General features: G+C 30.1%; 1 protein-coding gene across 1 annotated transcript; it reads left to right on the top strand.

Moving 5' to 3' along the window:
* Nucleotides 1-12,267: 12,267 nt before the first annotated feature.
* On the top strand, nucleotides 12,268-13,142 carry LOC131607891 (uncharacterized). The gene is made up of 3 exons (XM_058879843.1): nucleotides 12,268-12,372; nucleotides 12,623-12,727; nucleotides 12,821-13,142. Exons 1-3 carry the CDS (start codon nucleotides 12,292-12,294, stop codon nucleotides 13,055-13,057), a joined length of 423 nt encoding a protein of 140 aa, XP_058735826.1. The 5' UTR covers nucleotides 12,268-12,291; the 3' UTR covers nucleotides 13,058-13,142.
* The last annotated feature ends 9,847 nt before the right edge of the window (nucleotides 13,143-22,989 follow it).

The raw sequence follows: 22,989 nt of genomic DNA, 5'->3' as shown, positions 1-22,989 counted from the left end.
GAATCATGTGTTTTTCCTAAGAAAAAGATACCTTAACCATTTGAACAAATCTGACATACCAATATTAAGGTTCTTGCTAAAAAAAAAATAGAAAATAATTGGACTAGTGTTGTGATCCATCATATGAGGAGGGGCAAAAAGAAAAACACATTTCTTCCATATAGTGAATTAGTTACGAAAATCCTAGAGCATACTAGCTTTGATCTAGATGAGGAATCATAAATAAAACACTCAGCAATAGGAAAAAAACATCTTAAGTTAGATGAGGTACAACATTGAAAATGGAACATTATTTGCGCTACCACCAAAGATACCCAAAAGAGCTCCTACCCATCAACAACAAGAAGAGAATGTAAACTTAGAAGATTATGATCACGAGATTCCTTCACCCACTTCCTATTCCGAATCTATTCTCAACAACCTCTTCCAAAATCAACAAGATATAATAAGGAAGCATAAGAGAGCTAACTCAAAGATTCGTCTCCTGACCAACAAGTTGCTAAATCACGACTTATATCTCTGATTAGTTTAAGCAATGATGATGAAGGGGCGAATTAGTTGTTTGCTTGCTTGATATCCTTTTTACTATATGTTTTTTTCGTTTCTTAACATCTTTATTCACCTTTTTGATTATGACAAAGGGGTAGAAGTATACTCTCAAGGGTAGTAGAGTGAACTCTCTACTTATGTGATGTGGAGTTTAACCACTCCAAATTTTATCTATTTGTTTTCTCTTATACCACATCCTGGAGCGATACGTTGTCATCATCAATAAGGGGAAGAACATGGATCTATGTGCTTGCAGTTATAGGAATGAAAGTGATACAAGATGTAAAAGCTTATGGATAGCAAATATGCAGGCCAACTAGTAGCTGCTTAATTTTGATGACGACAACACTTAAAGTCAAGAAACTGCAAAATATTGCTCAAGCGATCAAAGATGCACAAGATGGTTGATCAAGCTATCATCTCGATTCAAGTTAGAAATTTGGTTAAAGTCAACATTGAAGCCCAATGACTATAAAGTTAAGACTTGGGGTTTATGATCACCAATGGTTTAAACTTTTAATTTCCCAGATGATGGTAATCAACATGAATACATATCAATCCTCATCGAGAAGATTCAAGATTCCTTATAAAGTAAAAAAATAATGATTCCAACACTTGAAGCTTTAGAGTGTGAAAGAGAGACAGTACGAAAATTTGTCTGGTCATGTCTGTTTGAGTGACCAGTATCCTGTAAAGACACAAGGGCATTTTTGAAAATATTATGGATAAAACACATACATTAAAAATATTGAGAAGCCTTTCATTCTTTAATTAAAATCATCCAAAAATATGTTTTTCAGACCTAGCCAATTAATTAGGGGACTGTTTGTTTGATTATGTGACTTTTTGTACCTATCTAATCGATTATATTATAGGCCTAATCGATTAGATGAAGCCTAGTCTAGTTTATAATCGATAATGATAGTCTATTAAAGATTGGTCACAGATCTCTATCAAAACCTTTCATTTTGAGCATCGATAATCGATTATTTTCACTTCCTAATCCATTAGCTAATCGATTAGGTCATTAATTTAGCCAATGAATTGTTTCCAAAGTTACACCATGTCTTTGCCTAAAAATTGAGGGCTTCTCTTTCATATTTATCATCCAGAAAACGTGAAAAACCTCAGTATTAATTTCTCTCATCATTAATATAAACCGTTCTTATTTTTCTCACATATTTTAGCCATAGTGGTTTGAGAGAAATCTTCAGTCTAGTGAGGAATATTGTTCTAGGTGAGGACATAATTATAAATTTATCAAGATTAGATTTTTTTCTTAAGTAAACAATTCTTCTTTGGGAAGTTATCATTTTGGTTGGGAGCTAAATTAATGAAAAAGCTCTTGTTTGTATTTGGGGGATTTGTGTAAGTCTATATTTGGTTCATGAGCTCCTTTATTGAAATAGCCCTATTTTGGTTCGTGGAAATTATTCAATGAAAATCTCCACAAGTGTTCTTAAGCTCAGCCCGATTAAAAGCTTTATTAGTTAACGATCAGTCTAGTGTAAAATTTTTCTTGGTTTATGAGTTCAACCTGGTGTAAAAACTCAATAGGATCGAGATCATCTTGGTATAAATGTCTGTTTAATTTGTGGTTATCCCGTATAAAACCTAGGTTCAGTTCGATTAGTGGTCAAGGCATGTGAAACCTCAATTCGATTTAGAAGATAGCCAACTCAAAACTCTATCTTGGTTCAAGATCAGGATATGCAAAATCTCTCTTTTGTGTGAAGACTAACTGCTTCAAGTCATGTTTGTTGTTTGGTTTGGAGACTAACTTCCACTACCATGATAAAACCCTTTACCTCAGTTAGAAATGGGGGTTAACCTCGATTTCATATGCGAGGTAACGAAGCACGTTATGAAAATAGCGTCATTTTATCCATCGGGCAAGAATCCATCAAGGGGATAGACTTAATGGTCATTAATTTGACCCCTAACAACTACAATTTTATTATTTTTTAAATTGGATGGCGCGTCTCACATTTTCTCTCGATTTTAAGTAAAATTGAGGTAATAGAGCAGTATTATTACCTCATTTTGAAATAATAGCAAAGGGGGAAAATATTATTATTTAATATTACTTTTATTTTCCTATACATTTTTTAACTTGTATTATAGAACTATTTTGTCCATTTTTGAAACATAAGTATTGTATATTTTGCCCATTTCTCAAACAAAAATATTGTACCAAAAATATTAATTGTTTACAGTAATTGTAAAGGAAAAATGGAATACACTTTATAATGTTACAAAAAAACTAAAACAAATTTTTAATAAACAAAAGCAATAACTAAAATGCAAATTCTTGTAGGCGTCCAAAAGTTTTTTTCTGTAATTTGTAACCGGTCATTAAGCACCTATAATTTGAACAACATTTGAAGCCAATTAGACTAATCAACAATAACAACATTAAATCTTTAACCCATTAATCTCAATAACAACAACAACAATATTCAAAATTCACTCTCAACAACAACAACAACTTTCAAACTTCAATCTCAACAACATGCATCATATAACACTTACTGTAGGGTTTTTAATTTTCTGACTTTTACTTCTAAAACCATGCAACATATGGTATCCTTCAATAATATCTCTACATGTTGGAAAAAATAAATATTAGGAAAAAGAATAAAAAAGTAAAATGAATAAATATATATTACTAAGTAAAATAAAACAGTCATGAAAGCATGCACATCATCTGAATGATTTTCTTCATATGAGAGACGTACATGTGTTACGAAAAGAGGGGTCTCAAAATTTAAATCTTGATTTTCATCACTATCAGGAATATATTTTCCTGGTAGAACTATTTACCATCTATTGTTAGAATAATCAATGAAATAAAAAAACTTATTTTTCTTAGGATGTCATGATGAATGGTTCGTTCATATAAGGTACCTTACGAAGATCAACTCGTGTGAATCCTAATTCATCGGTTTTTACACCAGTGTTGTTGTCAATCCACTTGCACTTAAATAAAAGAACTTTAAAAGTAGAATAATCAATATCCTAAATCACCTCAATGACCCTAAAGTACGCTCTACATGCCAGTACAAGATGGATATCTTTGGAACTAGATAATTACATGGATTTAACTTCAACCATAACCCCACTATTTTGTATGGTACTAAGATCATCCTTTAGTTTTGTATAGAATAAAAATTTAGTAATGTTGTATGCGCTCCAAGTTATTATATTAAAATTAGGCATATATGACATCCATTTAATTGTCCCTGATACACAACTCTCTTTAGAAACATTTTCATTTAACCAAGTTATGAAAGTTTTTATGCTCTGTCAACTTTAATTTTAACTCAATCGGGTGAATTTTTCCTTTATAATAATTTTGTGAGCGGACAAGTAAGGTTGAAATTCATTAACGTTATTCAATATACACAAATATGCTTGAAGAACTACATCTCGGTCCATTGTCTTAACATTTAAATCTTAAGTACCTCTATCCCCATATCCTCCATCATGACAAGACTCAAGAATTCCTATAGAGTTTGCTTCTAACAAATAATTTGTACAAAACTTAATAGCTTCTTATGTGATATACCATTCAGCGATAGAAGCTTCCGGACGTTGATGATTCCTTGTATACCCGTTAAAGATCTTCATGTATCGCTCTATCGGATACATCCACCTTAAAAAAACTGGATCTCAAAATCTAATCTCTCTTACTAGATGAACAATTAAATGAACCATAATGTGAAAAATGATGGAGGGGAATACATCTCTAATTGACACAAGATAATTGTAGTTTCATGCTCCAACTCATCTAAATTTCCAATATCAAAGACTTTACTACGTATAACATTAAAGAATATGCACAATCTGGTTATAGTTACCCATACACTTTTTGGTAAAAGCCACAGATAACCACCGATAGAAGTTGTTGCATCAACACATGACAATCATGAGATTTTAAGCCAGCTAATTTAATATATTTTATTGACACAAGTTTTTTCACATTTGATGAGTACTCTTGGGGAACTTTGATACCCTGCAAACAATCTTAAAAACCTTTTTTTCTTTTTTAAACAGCGTGTGACATACTAGGGGAAAATATGTTATATTTCCTATTTTTTTGGGCTAACCCTTGTCGTATATCCATCACCACCATATCTAGACGGGATTTCTTACTATCTTTTGTCTTGCCTTTAATGTTGGAAAGTGTTCTAGTTAAACTATCATATACATTTTTTCCATGTACATCACATCAAGATAATGTCTTACTTAGAGACTATACCAATATTGAAAATTAATTCAAGAACACCGACCTATTTTTTCAAATATTTGTCTCCACTGGTCCTTTTCTATCTTTCCAAAGACATCATTAATGTGTTGTGTCTTTTATAAACTTCCTTCCAAGTTAAGAGCTTTTGAGCGATATCAAACTTCTGATTTCCATTAAAAGTCTTCCGCAATCTTTGGTATAGATGATTAGGTTTTAGAAATTTTTGATGCCCAAGGTAAAAAATTTATTTTGTAATTGGTGGGATCATGTATCATCTTCACATATATGACACACTTTATTTCCCTTGACGTTATACCCATACAAATTACCGTATGCAAGAAGTCATTGATTGTGCAAAAATATTTCTCACGTCTTAAAGTTATCACATGTATATTTATCATTTACATCGATGTCTTCCTCTCAAAAAAATCTTAAATCTTCAACCAATGGAGTTAAATAGACATTTATGTCGTTCCCTGGTTGTTTTAGACTCACAAGCATCATTCTTTGGGATGGATTACAAGACAAAAAATATTCAATGTTCTTCTATCTTGAACAAATTATTTTTTTGCCCTTGCAATGTATCTCACATAATGATGATGTTGTTGTTGTATTTTTGGAACAATCCCAGTTAAAGAGGTGAGCTCAACCTTTGAAAAGTACTCAGTTAATAGATTGCAAGAGCAGAAAATTATTATTTCTTCAACTTACACAAAGAAGAGAGCTCAACCTTTGAAAAGTTAAACAAAGAAGAGAGCTTGACATTTGAAAAGATTTTTTTGGAACAGATAACTTATCAGAAGATGGATATCAGCGAAAATATTTAGTAATAAGAGCAAAGATTTGTTGTAAACAATTTATTTTAATATTATGTGTAAACAATGTAATTTCAAAGAAAAAGAATTATTCACCACTGTTGTTACCCTAAACTGAGGGGTATAATATTTATATCTTACTATAAAAACTCTTGATAAACAGATTTTACCCCAATACTAACTTATATGTACCACCCAAAGAGAGGAAATATTTACCACTGTCCATTTCATGAGTTGTTACTACAAAAAGTTCTTTTGGGTGGATTTGTCATGAAAAATTTTGATCTAGAAACGCTCAAGAACTTGATAAACAGATCCTTGGGATGAATTGTAAGTACAAAAAATAAAAATTCTTATGGTGGGAACAAATAATTTATCAGAAGTTGGATAACTTATCAAAAAAAAGTGTTGATGCTTGGGTTCAAACTCATATGCATATAACTTTACCCTTCAGTTTTTAAATCACTGAGGGGTTAAGTGACAACTATTCATGACGCCTTTCGTTATCTCGCTTCTTTAGCCGAGGTTAAATATCTTTCGTGTCCGATGTGTTATGTGTAACACCCCAAATTCTACCCGAAATTATAATGCGGAAGATATCAGAGTATTTTAAAATTTCAAACGACACATTGGGGTATCACATATCAACTTATAACTTCAACTTGTATTTCATTCAACAATGATACATAGCATTCAAATTAACAATCAACTATCAGCTAATCTCAAGTCAAACAAATTGGAAGTATAATAAGTACTTCATATTATTCAACTTGGATTCAACGGTTATAATAAAAACAACTAAAAACATCGACAACGTAGAAATAACGATATAAACGACCCCCCGAGTGCTACGTATTAGAGCGACACACCAACAGGACTCGATGAAACAACAAACTTCCACAGCTATACTTGAGTACCCGCCCATTTCCCATGGTAGGGGAAACATCAGCAGCAGGGGTGAGATATCAAACTATATAAATAGGATCATGATAAATTATATATCAGGTAAAGAATATAAATGAATCACTGCTTTACACAACATCAACGTAATCAACACCAATAACATCATCAATGAATAGTCATAATATCAACATATAAACATATGCAACCAGTCATCATATACGCATCTTCTAACAACTCAACATATAAGCATCTTCAATAAGTCAACATATAATCATCAATATCATCATATAGGCATCTTCAACAAGTCAACATATAAGTATATTCAATAATTCAACATATAATCATCAATATCATCATATAAGCATCGAACTGCATAATCAACAACTCCAACCAACAACAACAGACAACGACTCAAATGTGACTCAACTGTGCTTATGCATGTGGTACCAATCAGAGCTTCAGCCCCTGTCACCAATTGCCCAATTCAGAGGCACAAGACATAAGCCTTCGTCACTAATTTGTCAATCCAGGCCGTCACAATAAATATATGCAAATGTATGCGACTCAATGAACCAGACATCACACAACATCATCATCATCATCATCATTTACTTCACAAAATATTAGTCACAAGGCATACGCCTATATCACAATTATTACCGATTATTAAAGGTAATAACACTTCACACATATTACAACAACTTCATATAAATAACGGAACAATACCGACAATTCACCTAATCAACGGTCGATACCATTAACAAATAATCACAAAGATATTCACAACCTATGTAGCACCGACACTTCGAAAAAAAGGCGTGTCTGTGTCTGTGTCGTGGTCGGACACCTGCACCGACACTTGTGGTTACATGTAATTTATTCATTTTTTCGAATTACTATCGGTATCGCCGTGTCATTGTCAGGGTCAAATTCGGCGTTTCCGTGCTTCATAGTTCACAACCAATCCATAAGATATAATCACAACTCAATGCCGGTTAATCGGACACGATTCAATTACTTCACCGATTATCCGATTCATTCGGTTAAATTCACTAATTAATGTCATATCATAATTCCTATGTTATTTACTAAATTCCAAAACATGATTTCGGTCAAATTCTCAAGATACCGTTATTTACCGACAAACCGAATAATTTATCTCAGTCCAAGTATTTTCCAATTAAATAGACTCATTGAAATTAATTCAACTATTAATTAAATCAACCAATTAATAATCATATTATATTAATTCCAATTCCATTATATTCTACTCCTAAAATGTGTGTCAATTCCCATTACAAAACCAACATTTATTTATAAAGAACATTTAAATCAAACACAATTTCGGTCGATTCGTAAAATATCACAATTTCAACAAAATAACACCACCACGTTAACCTACTAATTAAACTTAGCTACCACGTAAATTTTCATCAAATCCCGGACAACTAACTATACCGCTTAATTCAGCTATTTCGGTCAAACGAGATTGTTTTGAATAACACTTTGTTAAGCTTCCACTGTTTTCAATTATTTCTATTCTATTTCTAATTGCTAGCATCCTACTATTTTAATTTATTTGATGCCAAGATTCATCCACACATGGTGCTACTGTAATAATTCTATTTAGTTTCATAATTATATTTCCTTCCATTATATGTTTTCACTAACTATATATATATATATATATATATATATATATATATATATATATATATATATATATATATATATATATATATAAACAATGTAACAAATGGGCACATGTATGAGACAGAGAAAAAAAGAAAAGAAAAGAACAACATAAAAGGAAACGCTGCGCCGACCGTCAATGGTCTATTGCCGAGCACTTAGACCATTATTCTAATCATCTTCTTCCATTTTCTACGCACACATAATCGCATATCTCCAATTTCAATGAACAACAATAGGAATTTTTGAACAGTGACATAAAACAAAGTTAAACAACCCAATGATAATCTATACCCTAAATCCACCTAAAATCCACCATATTCCCATTTAGACAGAAAGAATCTTTTCTTACTTTGAATTGAGTGCAGCTCTAAGGAACTTCAATGAAAAATTGAAAAAAAAAATGGCACTTGAGAGCAACACTTTAGATCTCCTTCTTCTCCTCTTCACAACCCTAGCCTCCATTTTCCTTTCTCTTTCTCGGTTTCTATTTTATTTTTTTTTCCATTTTTCCAATATGAGAAAATGATTCCACCACTTAGTAACCACCACATAATGGGCCTAATAGAAATACACCCTTAATACTAAAAGATACCATAATATAAGCCCAAATTAATTTCTACACTTAATGTAAAAATAATACTTCCACTTAAATACCATTAAAATAAAATTCGATTATTTTAATATACCGATTTATTACTCAATGTCTCATATTTTCTGGTCTAATCTTAATTACTCGGAAAATTCCCAAAACGCTAAACATTAACTCATTAATATTTTTAATACTAAAAATATTAAAATCTTCGAATATCAATCCACTATCCCGAACTAATACTGACTAAATCGTCCCAAAATGCGAAAATTTCAATAAACATCTCAATAAATAAATAATATTATTCTTCCGACTAAAATCCGACTTTAACTTAATAAATTCAATTACACCTCTTAAAATAATACCGACCATCCAAATTCGACTAAATCCAATATTTAAATCTTTTAATAATTTAACTAACCAATTTAATTAATTTCGGGGCGTTACATTATGTGTTTTTTGTTGTAGTGTGGGATACTATCGGGTCAAACTACATAGAGGTTGGAGCGATGCGGAAAGTTTCAAGCCTTATGTATTCCTTGCTCCCATGTCATTGTAGCATGTTCAAGTGTTCGCTATGACACTTTCTTGCATCTATCCGCCGTTTACAAAGTCGTAAACTTATTCGGTGTATACAACAATAGCTTTTCAATGATAATAAAAGAGTAATATTGGTTTACATATCAAGTGGGTGTAATTTGACACGATGAAAAATATGATAAGGAAGAAAAATAGCCGCCTCAACAGGACGCGTAATAGAACCAAAATGGATACGACTAACAAATTGGAAAAAAAAAAGTGTGGTATATGTCGTCAAACCGGACACGCACGGAAACATTATCTCAATGTTGAAACAAGCTCTCAATGATAATTTATTATGTTGTTAAATTTTTGTAATCTTAGAATTTAATTTAGACAACAACTTTTGGTTACAATAAAATGAACACAAACAAGCATAAAACAACAACACGAACAATAAATAAAAAGACTTAACACTACAACATATCTAAAAGCATACAATAATGAAAATAGTACCATCGGATGAATACATCATATCTCTAACATCATTTTTATCTTTAAATGGTACCCACACACACTAGATATTGTCATTGTAATCCATAGTAGAGTTGTACGAAACAAGTCAGTCAATTCTTCTAACTCTTTCACCATCATTAATCTTTTCGTCTAACCAAAGGATCGAGTTCCTCTTAAATTTTTTGAAGGTCTAGTTAACCCAAAAACTCATCTTCATCGGAGACTTGGTTCTCGAATAAAAAACATGCTCATTTCTTTTACTACTGCATGTTAGAACAAATGAAAAAAAATTTAAGAAAATGAGGAGGTGAAGTAAATATTCACATCACACCTCTATTTATACAAAATGATACCTATTACAATATAATATTTTATTACCAATTAAAAAATTAAAAAAAAAAAAAAAAAAAAAGCAAACAAGGGGAACACCAGATGAATTGGCATCCCCTTTAAAGAACAAAGAACAGGCGTCAATTGGATTGACTTATTCTATTGGAGGCACCAATTTACCGTATTTACCTTCCAAACTATTTAATAGAAACACAAATTCAATTGAGTTATGATCTACGCATGAATTTTTTATATTTCAAATATAACTATTTTGAAAAATATTAGAAAAACAATGATTATTTTGATATTATTATTGGGAAACAAGGTTATTTAAAAACAAATAAAACACATTTTTGAATTACTTTCTCCATTTCATAAATGACCAGTGAATTCAAAATTATCATAAATGTAAATTAAAATATATTGAATTATGAGTTTTAAAAGTAGTGCATTTGAATTATAAACTGCATTATATTACCATTACTTATAAATTATATTTAAATTAAACTGTTTTAAATTATAAACTGCATTATATTACCATTACTTAAAAATAAATTTTGTAGTTTTTAATATTAAACGTGGTCTTAAATAAAATTGATTATATTTTTTAAAATTGATTTTATTTAAAGATAAAATTTATAGTTTTTGATATTAAAATTTACATTGATAAAATTATTTCCCTTAAAAACTTCTTCTTTTTTTTTACCTCATAAACACACAACAAACAAATGCTTAATAGTTACATACTGTTGCAACACTCCTCAAAGTCATACGCTCCAGTATTTAACTGTGTGCAACTCGATCAATGTGCACAAATGGGAAGGGCATAAGTAGTCATTTGTTCTGTGTTTCTTTACTGTTGAGCTAAGAATGTATAATACTTGGGTCCCACGGAATCTTAACTTCAGTCTTCTACCTTTCGCTGCAACTAAAACGGTAGTAGAAGTTTCCCCATTCTCCCTTATCACTCTCATGTCTCAGTCTCTAACTCTGCCAAACTAAACACAAATCATAATTCTATGCATTCAGTTATGCCGCATTTAAGGTATTTTTTTATATCTTAATATCCCGTCTTGACTAATTAATTCAAGAGAAACAATCTTATCGTTTAGTTGAGAGTGTCGTTTAAAGTCAGAGCAAAAATAAATATATATTTAGCAGAATTTGCACTTAGCATAATTGTTTGTACTTAGCAGAAGTTGAATATAGAATCCTGATAGAGCACACCAAAACTTAAATTTCATGCCAACCCATGTTTGATTATGTAAGAACTAGATGGAAATAAAGGGAATAACACAAGGAAAAATATTCTAGTTTATTGTTTAGTTTTCAAATAAAAAGGAAAGGATACAAAGATTTACATCAGATCTTTTGGAATTATTTTGTTTTGCTGCCCCACCAAAATTAGAATTTTTGCACCCAATAAAGCTATGGTACTTTTGCATGAATTATTTTTAACAATAATTGTTTATATGCAGAAAAATATAAAGTGTTTGTATGGGTGATATATATTAAAAACTATATTTAAATTTAAATAAAAAATCAATAATTAACACATAATAATAATTAGTCAATGTTGATGGATTTTACTTTTGTGATACATTATTTTAAATTTTATCATCACGCATACAAACACTCTTATGGTCTACAATTTATTAATTTTCTTCTTCATTCAATTTTTCATGTAAAAGAAAGAATCGAGTAGATAAAGATGAAAAAACTTTCATTTGAAGGAGAATACATATTCATAAGAATAAGAATGGGTGCATTCCTACTTAAAAAAAATTGTTGGTATATCAAGTGTGAGTATGAGTCTAATAATAGATAGTAAAGTGAATGTTAGATACTTTATAAATGAAACAGCTCATAAATTAAATATTTTAAAGTTTTAGATTAATATATGGTGTCAAACTCATTTAAAGTGAGTGTTAAAAGTTAATCTCTAGGACCCATCAAAACCCAACATTTTCATATTTCATATAGGACAGACACTTTCGTCAATTCCATTCCAAAGGCTAGAATCCAAAACACAACACTCCATTTATCCAACTATAAATACCATTCCATAGTTAAAGTATTCTCACACTTCAACATTCAAAAATCACAAGAGATAGTAAATATAGGACATGGCTTGCAAGGTGCAGAAAAGTGTATCACTGCGCAGAAGACTTCAGATACTGCGATTCCTTACCAACTCCAACAATAACGTACCACATTCTAACTTTTCTTTTAACAATCTCCCTTAGAAATAATTTTTTAAATGATTTCACAGCGGTTATTTACGTTCAACTGATATATGCTAGTTGAAGTCACGTAATCAAACTTTCAGCACTAAGTTTACATCTCATGCACACATGATTTCACAAATATAATCACTATATTATATATGATAACTTTTCAACTAATGAAAATATCAACAGAAATTCCATTGCTAAGAGTATTTTTCTACATGTACAGAAGCTAAAGCTTGCACTGGAAAATGTCAAAAGAGAGTATGAAAACCTAATAGCCACAAGAAGACACTACATTAGTGTATTGAACAATAATGTCAATGATAACAAGGTATGTTTTTATTTTATTTTATTAATATTAAAATTCAAAGAAAAATAATTGATATTGATGATATTATATTTTATGTTTTGCAAAATTGAACAGGATGTTAAAATAGTGAAAATAAGTGAAGGAACATTTATGGTGAAGGTGACATGTGAGAAAGGAGGTGGCAAGTTGGTTGCAATATTAGAGGCATTTGAAGAGATTTGTGTGAATGTTGAGGAGGCAAAAGTTTCATGCGAGAATGAGTTTTCTATGGAAGCTATTATTGTTAGTGAGGATCAAAGTCTTGATGTTACAGATGTTACTGAAGTGATTCTAAAAGCTATTGAAAACTAGAGTGGTGAAAAAGGTTCAGAGTAGCTTGACAGCTTGAGTAATTTTTGTGACTTTTCAAGTACATTAGTTTAATTTGTTTAATATTTTCTTGTGTGTACCTCAACCAGTTTTTACCTATTTCATGTTGGCAGTACTGCTGAATGAAGAAATAACATTGATGTATTTGTTTTGATGAGATGTCATGTGTCTATTACATCTTAATCAATATTCTTATTTTATTTTTTTATGGAGTGGTTTGTCACCTTTGTTATATGTAGCATATTTTATGTTTTTAACTGTTACAAATGATTCTAGACAAATATGATCAAACTCACAAACTAAATTTACCAAATGGTAAATTATTATACAAAATCTGAGGGGGAACACCTTTCCTAAGGATCATTGAATCCGTGAGGTCTTTAATTACCCTATTATACTACTAATACAAAAATTACTTCTTAATTTGGTTCGAAGAGGGACTTTACCTCAATTGGGTGATGAGCTAACGTAAAATATTATGTAAAGTGTATTATTTTATTCTTCGTCTTATTGTCTAATATGAAAAAAATTAGAAAGTCGGTCATTTTTCTTTTCAGTTTGGAGATTAATAGAAGGAAAATTCTCCCACATCTCATTTTGATTGAGACTATGAAGCAAAGTCAAATTCTTCACTTTTCTCAAAATTACACCGAGATTTTATACATGTTAATTTATCTCAAACCAAAGAGAGATTTTAAAATGGCCTGAGTTAATGAATTGAACTTGATTTTAAACTGACTAACCTCAAACTATTGAGATTTTAATCCGCGATGTTCTTGAATCAGTAAAAGCTTTGATCGGGCTGAGCTAATGAATCGAATCGGGGTTTTAAACAGAATAACCACAAATCAATTTGAGATTTTAATTCAAATTGATCTGGAACCAATGAAAACTTTTGAATCAGGCTAAGCTTACGAACCTAGGACTTAAAACCTAAATCCCTAAAACTAAGGTTTTTAAACGGTGTTAGCTTTGAACCCAAAAAACAATCCTAATGGATGAGTTATTCAACAAAGATAATAATCATTGGTTAAATTACAATTAGGGGCGTAAGCAGATCGGTTTGGACCGGTTTTTGGTCCAAAAAAGTTTGAACAGATGATATTTTTATCGGTTTAGTTTGGTTCAGTTTTTAACATTTTTAAAAAATGGAACCGAACCAAACTAACCGGTTTGGTTTGGTTTGGTTTGATTGATCGGTTTATAATGTTTTTTTTCAAACATTATATTCATCAATATAGTCTCCAATATTGTGTTTTAGTGTATTTTATACTATTTTTTTTTTAAGATAATACATTTTTGAAACAGTGATTTGATTTTTCAAACAAATTACAAATTGTTCTTAATCCATATGAAATAATGATTTGATTTCCATTGCATCATGAAATAAATTCATTATCAAATGTAAAAGTTAATACTTGACATTAGAATATTGGAAAGGGATTTGAAAGCTTAACAAATAGAACACAATAAAATACACATCAAGTAACATATTTTACATCTCAAACACACATCAAAACTATTTTGTAATAAGACTGAAAGGAATTTTGTTGAAGATGAAGAAACAAAAAAGGTTAAAAAAATGAAAATTAACGAAGAGAAGTTGGACACGAAGAAGACGACCATAAAATATCATAATGACGGTAGTTAGTGAACCAATGATGGCAGACAGTGAGAGCAGCAATTTAGTGAAAGCAAGTTTTATGTGACTTATGGTTGCTACTTTCTATGTTTTCGAGTTTGTTTCTAGATAGGTGTTTTGTTGAAAGGAAGAAAGTGTAAACAAAAGATGGAGAATGGTTGGTCCAATAAACTGTTTTGGCTTAATGATTGGTTGACCTACAAATAAATATGTAGAAGGTTTTAAAAGGAAAGAAAATATATAGAGTCATTGTCATTCATTAAGACATTGTCCTAAATGTTTAAGATACATGTTTAAAACTTGTTTTTGTGTGTGTGTGTGTGTGTGTGATTAGTTGTATAACTTTACAAAACAATCCTTATATTTTACAACAATCAGATCACTCATAAGCAACATGGCGAGCTTTCACAATTCCTCTCTTTCATACTCTAAAGATTCAAGACTTGTCAAATAATTTAGCCATATCCACACTTGCTTAGATTTTGCTTGGAGATGAGACTTGATATTTATTCTAGTAGGGTGTCATCTTCATAGGATCTTTGCAATGATCATTAAACTCAAACTATATTTGTTTGCATCTTTGCCTGCTTGTTAAGCACATAGGTTGCATTATCAATTACTCTTATTAGTTGTCATCATCCAAAAACATATTCATCTTCAAAAGAGCTTCTCTGTTCACTAACTTGTAAAATATAGTTCCATAAATAGAATATAATGGGATGGATTGCAATGAGGTAGAAGTATACTAGAAGTTTGAAAAATGACGCACTTGAATCTTGCCCACGGGTTCGTTGAAGAGGTTTGTGAACGTGTAACAAATGAAGAAGAAATGGAGAAGAGTATGGCCTGAGTTATTCTACGTAAAACTCACTAAGCGTAAAACACTTAGTTTTGAAACAAGATTTATTACAAGGATGTATCTCCGGACACATTTTGGCCCAAATGAAATAACTCATTTATTAAAGCGTTGTATGTGTAATATTAATGCGTTCAAAAATGTATCTCCTCTAAAATCTATAAATTTTTATAATTTGTACCATGTTAAACTAGCAATCAAGTGGTAACCCTCTTTTTTAAAACTGACCCAAAATGTTGAGAATTTAACTTGCCACCCCCAAAATTAATACCCGACACCCCCCCAAAAGCTATGCTTTTATCATTATACCATTTTTTAAAGTCACTAATTTTTAAAAAATACACGTTTCTATCGGAAATTTGGGGGGTGTACCGGAAATTTTCAGAAAAATACCGGATTTTTAAAAAATTTCTTGAGTTTTTACCAGAAATTTAAAGAAAATACTAGAAATTTTGAAAATTACAGGATTTTTCAAAATTTCCGATAATTTTTTGCAAAAAAAAAAAAACTGTGATACCTGAAATTTAAAATTTCCGGTATTGGTATGTACCGGAAATTTCAAATTAACAAAATTTTCCGGTAAGATGTACCTGAAATTTTCGGTATTTTTTGCAAAAAAAAAAAAATTATGACACCATAAATTTGAAATCTTTGGTATGTGGTAGAAATTTAAAATTTTTGGTATGTACCGGAAATTTGAAATTTCCGGTATACGGTAATTTTAAATTAACTAAAAATTCTGGTATGATGTACCGGAAATTTCTTTATAACTGAAATTTTCGGTATTTTTTTCAAAAAAAACTGTGATACCATAAATTTGAAATTTCTTATATGTACCAGAAATTTTAAATTTGCGGTATACAGAAAATTTCAAATTATCGATGAAATTCTTTGGATCTCAACATCTTTTAACAGGGATAAAATTGAATTAAAAAAATATGGGAGGTGCCAGTTGGGTGATCAGTTAATTCCTCCATAATGTTAAATAGCTATACTTTTATGATTGGCTTAGCCCAACAGGATACTACAATATAGAAACACAAATAACAGATAATTGTTGGCGAGTCTACATGACACCCCACCTCTACTCGTCACCTCCATAATTATCAATTTATTATTTTTTTATAAATTATAAAAATAACTATAATATTAAAATAACATATATATATATATATATATATATATATATATATATATATATATATATATATATATATATATATATATATTCTAAATTTTCAAAAAATTTATGGATTTTAAATAAAAAATTTATATTTTTCCATTCAAAAGAAAATTGTTAAAGATATAAAAATTTAACCCCAATTTAATTATGTTCAAAAAAAATTTTAAAACTATTTCTAGTATTTTTAAACACTGCTTTTTGTTCTCAAATGAAACTTCAATATATTTGTTTATAAATAAAAAATTATTCTGCATATTTAAAAATTATTTCCTATTATCTATCAAACTCCTGCATTTTAAAATATTCAATAATTTTATAGATATTTTATAAAGAAAAAAATTTCTAATTTTTTGTTGTTGAAAATTTTAAAAAGTAACTTACTTGGATCTTATTTAAGTAATTTAAAGTTTTGTTGGGTGAAAAATACATGGAAAGGGGTGTCGGTTAAATTGGCCACATATGTCGTAGTATAAGCAATCAAAAGAGGCCTTGTCTTTCTTTCTAGTTTTTTTTTCTTAAAAACAATGTTGATTAGAAAATTGGACTTTATAACCCCACAACACACACACAACCCTTTAAAAAATGAACTTATAAAAAAAATCAAAACATTAAAAAAACGGATTAAATAAGTTTTTGGTCCCTATAAATATTGCAGTTTTCAATTTTAGTCCCTTCCTGCCTTTAGGCAACGGTTTTTAAAAAAAAATTGTTGCTAAAACCAGCTAAAACCGTTGTCAAAACCAGCTAAAACCGTTGCCAAAACTCAAGACGGACTAAAAATGAAACTGCAATATTTATAGGGACCAAAAACTTATTTAACCCTTAAAAAATTATCCAATGAAAGACAAAGGCTCCACCCGTTTAGGATTTTGCTGTTTGACTATTTTCTATTTTATAGTATATCATTTTTAGTTATGGAGTTTTTTTACGTTAGGTTTTGTGCATTTTTTTTTTTAAATTTTGTGCAATATATTAAATTGTGTTTTTTATGCATTGAATTAAACTTTAAGATAAAAGTCGTTGCAAAGTGGTTCAAGTTAAATTAGTTCATTATTTTGGTCAAGAAATACATGAATGAATGGTTCATATCATACTAGTTTTAGATTCAATCAAAGACTTCATTTTTCTTTAATTAGTAACTTTTTGAATTGTGATTTGAATCAAGGTTATACATTATCTGAATCAATAAATAAATAAATATGAAAAATAAGATATATCACTATCGGTGTGATTCAAATCACAAGCTACTGTGACTCGAATCACAAGTAATCTTGATTCTAATAAAGCTAAAGACTGGTTCGAATAAAAATTTCATTCAAAAGTTAGTAATTCAGTTATGTCAGCATGATTCGAAATAGAGATTTCACTAACTTAAATCATTGATTCGAACCAGCTTGTCAAATTATAGGATTTAAGTTCTTAATTCAAATAATTTACTCATTTGACTCGAATCATACTCATAACACTTGTCTCGAATGAAATGGGTATTATTATTACTTTTAGTGTTCTATCTCAAGCACATATATAAACCATCTTGTGTCATTTTTTTAGTAAGTGTTTGGTAGCATCATAACTTTGAGTGTTTTTCAAAACAAGGTTTTTAGCTTTCAAAGAACACAAATCACAATATTCGTTTGAATCTACATTCATCTCCAACCTCTAGCAAGATACCATGAGTTAGTTGCTTCTCAATTCTTAGTGAAAGTGAGATCTATTATAGAGGATGGTCTTTTTATCGTTGATGTTTGCAAAGTTCTTGATTTGAAAGTCAAGACTAGTATTGTGTGGTATTGTTTGGACTTTACAATCCAGTAGGAGCAAAAAGAAAAGAGTTTCTTCTCCATCTAAGACCTTGGTAGAACTAAGTAAATGTTTTTGAATAACAAAGTAGGGAGTTTATGTTCCTTCAAATAAGAAAAGAGCTCAGACAAGGGATCAGTAGGATCAAGAAAATTTTGTGTTGTTCTATCACAGTGAGAGTGCAATTCATCTTGGTAAGAACCCGACGATTTACTCCAGGTTAAAGCACATTAAGGTGTGTTATCATTGGATACGAGATGCATTGGATATGAAGTTGTTTTCACTTGAAAAGATCCATATTGACGAGAATGGTTCGGATATGATGACAAAGACTTTGTCTGCGACAAAGATGATCAGCTGCAAAAAGAAGGCCAGCATGGTAGAGCAATTCCTTTTCCTCTTTTTAGATAAGAGGAAAAGGTACAAGTGATAGAAATCTGTGTAGAAAATCTTATCATTTTGAGATACACATTCAATATATTGTTCCTATCACTTAGCTAGTTTTATTAATATTCTTATTGAGTTGTTTTACCTTTTCTTAGAGTTGTTTTGGTATACCCGCAAATTGTGGAGGTATTTTTTGGAGTAAGTTTTTCCACCTTTATTGTTTAATCGGTGAGGATTGTTATTTTCAAGTATTATTAGAAACACTTTTTGTATTCCCATTATTGATATAGTAAAAGGTTTTTCTGGACTAAGTCCCTTGATTTTTATTCTCTCACTTTGAGGGAAGTTTTCCATGTTAAGTGTGGTATTCTTGCTACTTTATTTTTCAGTTATTATTATAGTGCTCTGAAATTGATTTTGTAGATTGTCAGTTAAAATTGCACAGATTTAAAAAATTATTCCACTTAAAAAATATTTTGATTATTTGATTATTTTTCAACCATACCAGTCTAATATCTTTATTTAAGAGGAAAAAATTTATTTACCATCTCATTCAATTTTTTAACACGCTTTTTAACAAATATTCTAATAGTAAGTGTTTTCACATGAAATAGTATAGAAAATATGATATAGTCAATGAACATGTTAGATATTTGGGTGATATTTATTTTATTTTATTTTTATTTTATTTTACTTTTCTTAAATTAAAATAAAGCAAAAATGGGAGAAAAAAAATCAGAATTTTGATGAATAGTGAAAGAATAATTCACAGATACCATAAGAAAAATGCCTTAAAATAAGCATAAAAACTTTACTTTGTAAAAACAAATTATCTTCAATTTAAATTCACATATTATTAATTTGGGGAAAATACACTGACCTCCCCTGAGGTCTCTTTAAATGACACAGACATCCTCTCTAATTTTATATTAAACACTAACTTCCCCTGAGTTACGTTCTTTTAAAATAGATAAAAACCACTCTTATTATCAACTTATCAACTTAACACCGTTAATTAATCCGTTAAATACTCATTTATTATATTAGACTAATCTCCTCTAAGGTCTTTAAAAGGGATACAAACCTCCCTCGTCAACTTAACAAATTAATGCTGATTTTTTAAACATAAAATTATTATTTTTCAGTGGATGATACAAATACAAGACTTCATATCCAATCATGAGCTCTAGAAAAAGAAGAACGATACAATATAAAAGTAAATATTCTAAAACAAGGGACGGAAGGTATAATTATTATTTTTTAGTGGATGATACAAATACAAGACTTCATATCCAATCATGAGCTCTAGAAAAAGAAGAATGATACAATCTAAAAGTAAATATTCTAAAACAAGGGACGGAAGATATAATTATTATTTTAAAACGGGTGTAAATTTAAATGGACTAAAAAAATTATTTAATTTTATAACTTAAAATATTAATCTATATGGTTGAAACCCTTATTGTATAACATGTATAGTTATATGAAATATATTTATCACTTATCATAAGTTTTACTACATATCATTATGTAACTTAACATATCATAAGTTTTAAACATAAAATTATTATTTTTCAGTGGATGATACAAATACAAGACTTCATATCCAACCATGAGCTCTAGAAAAAGAAGAACGATACAATATAAAAGTAAATATTCTAAAACAAGGGACGGAAGGTATAATTATTATTTTAAAACGGGTGTAAATTTAAATGGACTAAAAAAATTATTTAATTTTATAACTTAAAATATTAATCTATATCGTTGAAACCCTTATTGTATAACATGTATAGTTATTTGAAATATATTTATCACTTATCATAAGTTTAACTACATATCATTATGTAACTTAACATATCATAAGTTTTACATCATATCATAAGTTACCAACAACGGGCAGCTTCAACAAACGTGAAAACGGAAAAGCGATTCTTGCTCCTCTTAAAAGTGCTTATATAACGTGCTTTTTAATCTCTTCCTCGACCAAATCCAATCCGTTGTAGAGCATAGTGATTAATAAAACAAGCAAATGAGAATGAAGTTAAGAGAAACTAAAGATACGTGAAGATGATGCTGACGCAGATTCATGATGGAATTCGATACGTGTGTTTTTTCCAGTGAATTTCAGTTTCAATCTTCTTCATATCTCTTCTTTGATTGCTGTTGTGTGATTGTTATTCAATTATGTTTTATGTATAATGTTAAATTGTTAACGAGTTCGTCATTTCGTAACATGCACACCAAGTGTACGGTGAAATGCCTGAACTGAATTCTTTCTCTTTTTTGTTTAATTTTTACTGCTGAATTGTTGTTGTGTTATTTTTCTCAGATAATCTCTTGTCATTGTTTCACTTTTGTTTCATGAGTTAAAAATCATTTATTGTTTCTTCATATAGCATATGAGTAATGATGGATTAAAGATGTTTATTATACAACATATATATTTTAACCTGAACACCTTTGGAATGAAAGATTCATAACTTCATTTCATTTTACTTATATTCCAACAAATAAAAAATTCACTAGTTAGAGCTAATTGGGACAGCCGTTAATATTGTATCTATCTTTTTATGATATTACGTTGGAGATTGAAAATTTACTAGTTACAGCTTGGTAGTTTTAGACACGCGCATTGTATTTTGTCTTATGTTTTATAGACATCTAAATACATATAGGTGTAGAAATTATTAACTTAGCAGCTATTTGTGATTGGAAAGCGCTTCTACATAGCAGCTATCAGAGCTTTTAAAAATGGTTCAACAAACATGGATGTCCTAGTTGCTTTGGGAACTACAGCATCATATGTTTATTCAGTTTGTCCTCTTCTCTATGGTGCTCTTACTGGATTTTGGTCTACAACATACTTTAAAACAAGTGCTATGCTTATAACATTTGTATTGTTGGGCAAGTATTTGGAATGTCTTGCTATGGGAAAGACATCTGATGCCATTAAGAAGTTAGTAGAACTCACTCCTCCAACAGCTTTATTGGTTGTTAAAGACAAAGGTGCACAACACTTTGATTGTCTTATATTTCGGTTGAAATTAGTGATGATTATTTCATTTTTCATTTAGATTTCATCATAACATCGAATTCTAACTCGCTAATAATTATTTTCTTTTCTAGATGGTAAATCTATTGAAGAAATAGAAATAGATTCCTTGCTCATCCAACCTAGTGCCACGTTAAAAGTTCTTCTTGGTACAAAGATTCAGGCTGGTGGAATTGTTACATGGGGCTCAAGTTATATGAATGAAAGTGTGGTGACTGGTGAATCTCTACCTATTTTGAAGGAAATCAATGCATCTGTTATCGGAGGTACAATCAATTTTCATGGCGTCCTTCACATTCAAGCTACCAAAGTAGGATCCGATACAATTTTGAGTCAGATAATTAATTTGGTGGAGACAACCTAGATGTCCAAAGCTCCTATTCCAGTTTTGTCATTGAATTTCTATTGGTTTCAATTTCTGTTGGTTCTGGTTTTTGTCTAAGGTACGCTAAAATTGACCTTTAGTTTAACAACTCTTTTGGCTGCCATTGTTTTGTAATAATCTTGTTTAACAGTTTTTTAATATATGCAGTTTGATAGTGAAACGGATCAGTTTCGGCGGTTTCGAATTTCTAGTTGACAAAGAAGCTGCCATAGTTTCTCAGACCATTCACAACACAATCCTCTTATTGATGAAACACGCTTCCCAAGGCTCGTATTGATGAAACACGCCCCCCAAGGCTCGTATTGATGTCGCACTTTAGCTCGTGAGTGTTAAATTCACACTTATTGCCTTCTATATTTGTTAGTGATGTAGTCTATAGCTTCAAATGTTTTATTAAGACGATTTAACATGATAATATGGACTACAGAAATAAAGATTACCAAGTACATTACAATGGCAATAACCGGGATGATGAAGTCAATGATATATAATAAACTCAGTAGGAAACTGTTATCAGCTATCTTAATAATACACTTAACTTGTCGACTAGCAACATACAACAATTAGAACCAAACTTCAAAGTCTGGGAAAAGCTTTATATTATAATAA

This window comes from Vicia villosa, linkage group LG5, assembly GCF_029867415.1.
Source record: "Vicia villosa cultivar HV-30 ecotype Madison, WI linkage group LG5, Vvil1.0, whole genome shotgun sequence".
In the NCBI taxonomy this organism is placed as follows: domain Eukaryota; kingdom Viridiplantae; phylum Streptophyta; class Magnoliopsida; order Fabales; family Fabaceae; genus Vicia; species Vicia villosa.
The sequence above is the reverse complement of the archived record's forward strand: the minus strand, read 5'-3'. Positions and strand labels throughout refer to the sequence as shown.

Coding starts and splice junctions, on each gene's coding strand:
- LOC131607891 (XM_058879843.1), top strand. CDS start 12,292: ATGGCTTGCAAGGTGCAGAAAAGTGTATCACTGCGCAGAAGACTTCAG. Junction 12,373..12,622: donor TTACCAACTCCAACAATAAC/GTACCACATTCT, acceptor CTACATGTACAG/AAGCTAAAGCTTGCACTGGA. Junction 12,728..12,820: donor ATAATGTCAATGATAACAAG/GTATGTTTTTAT, acceptor AAAATTGAACAG/GATGTTAAAATAGTGAAAAT.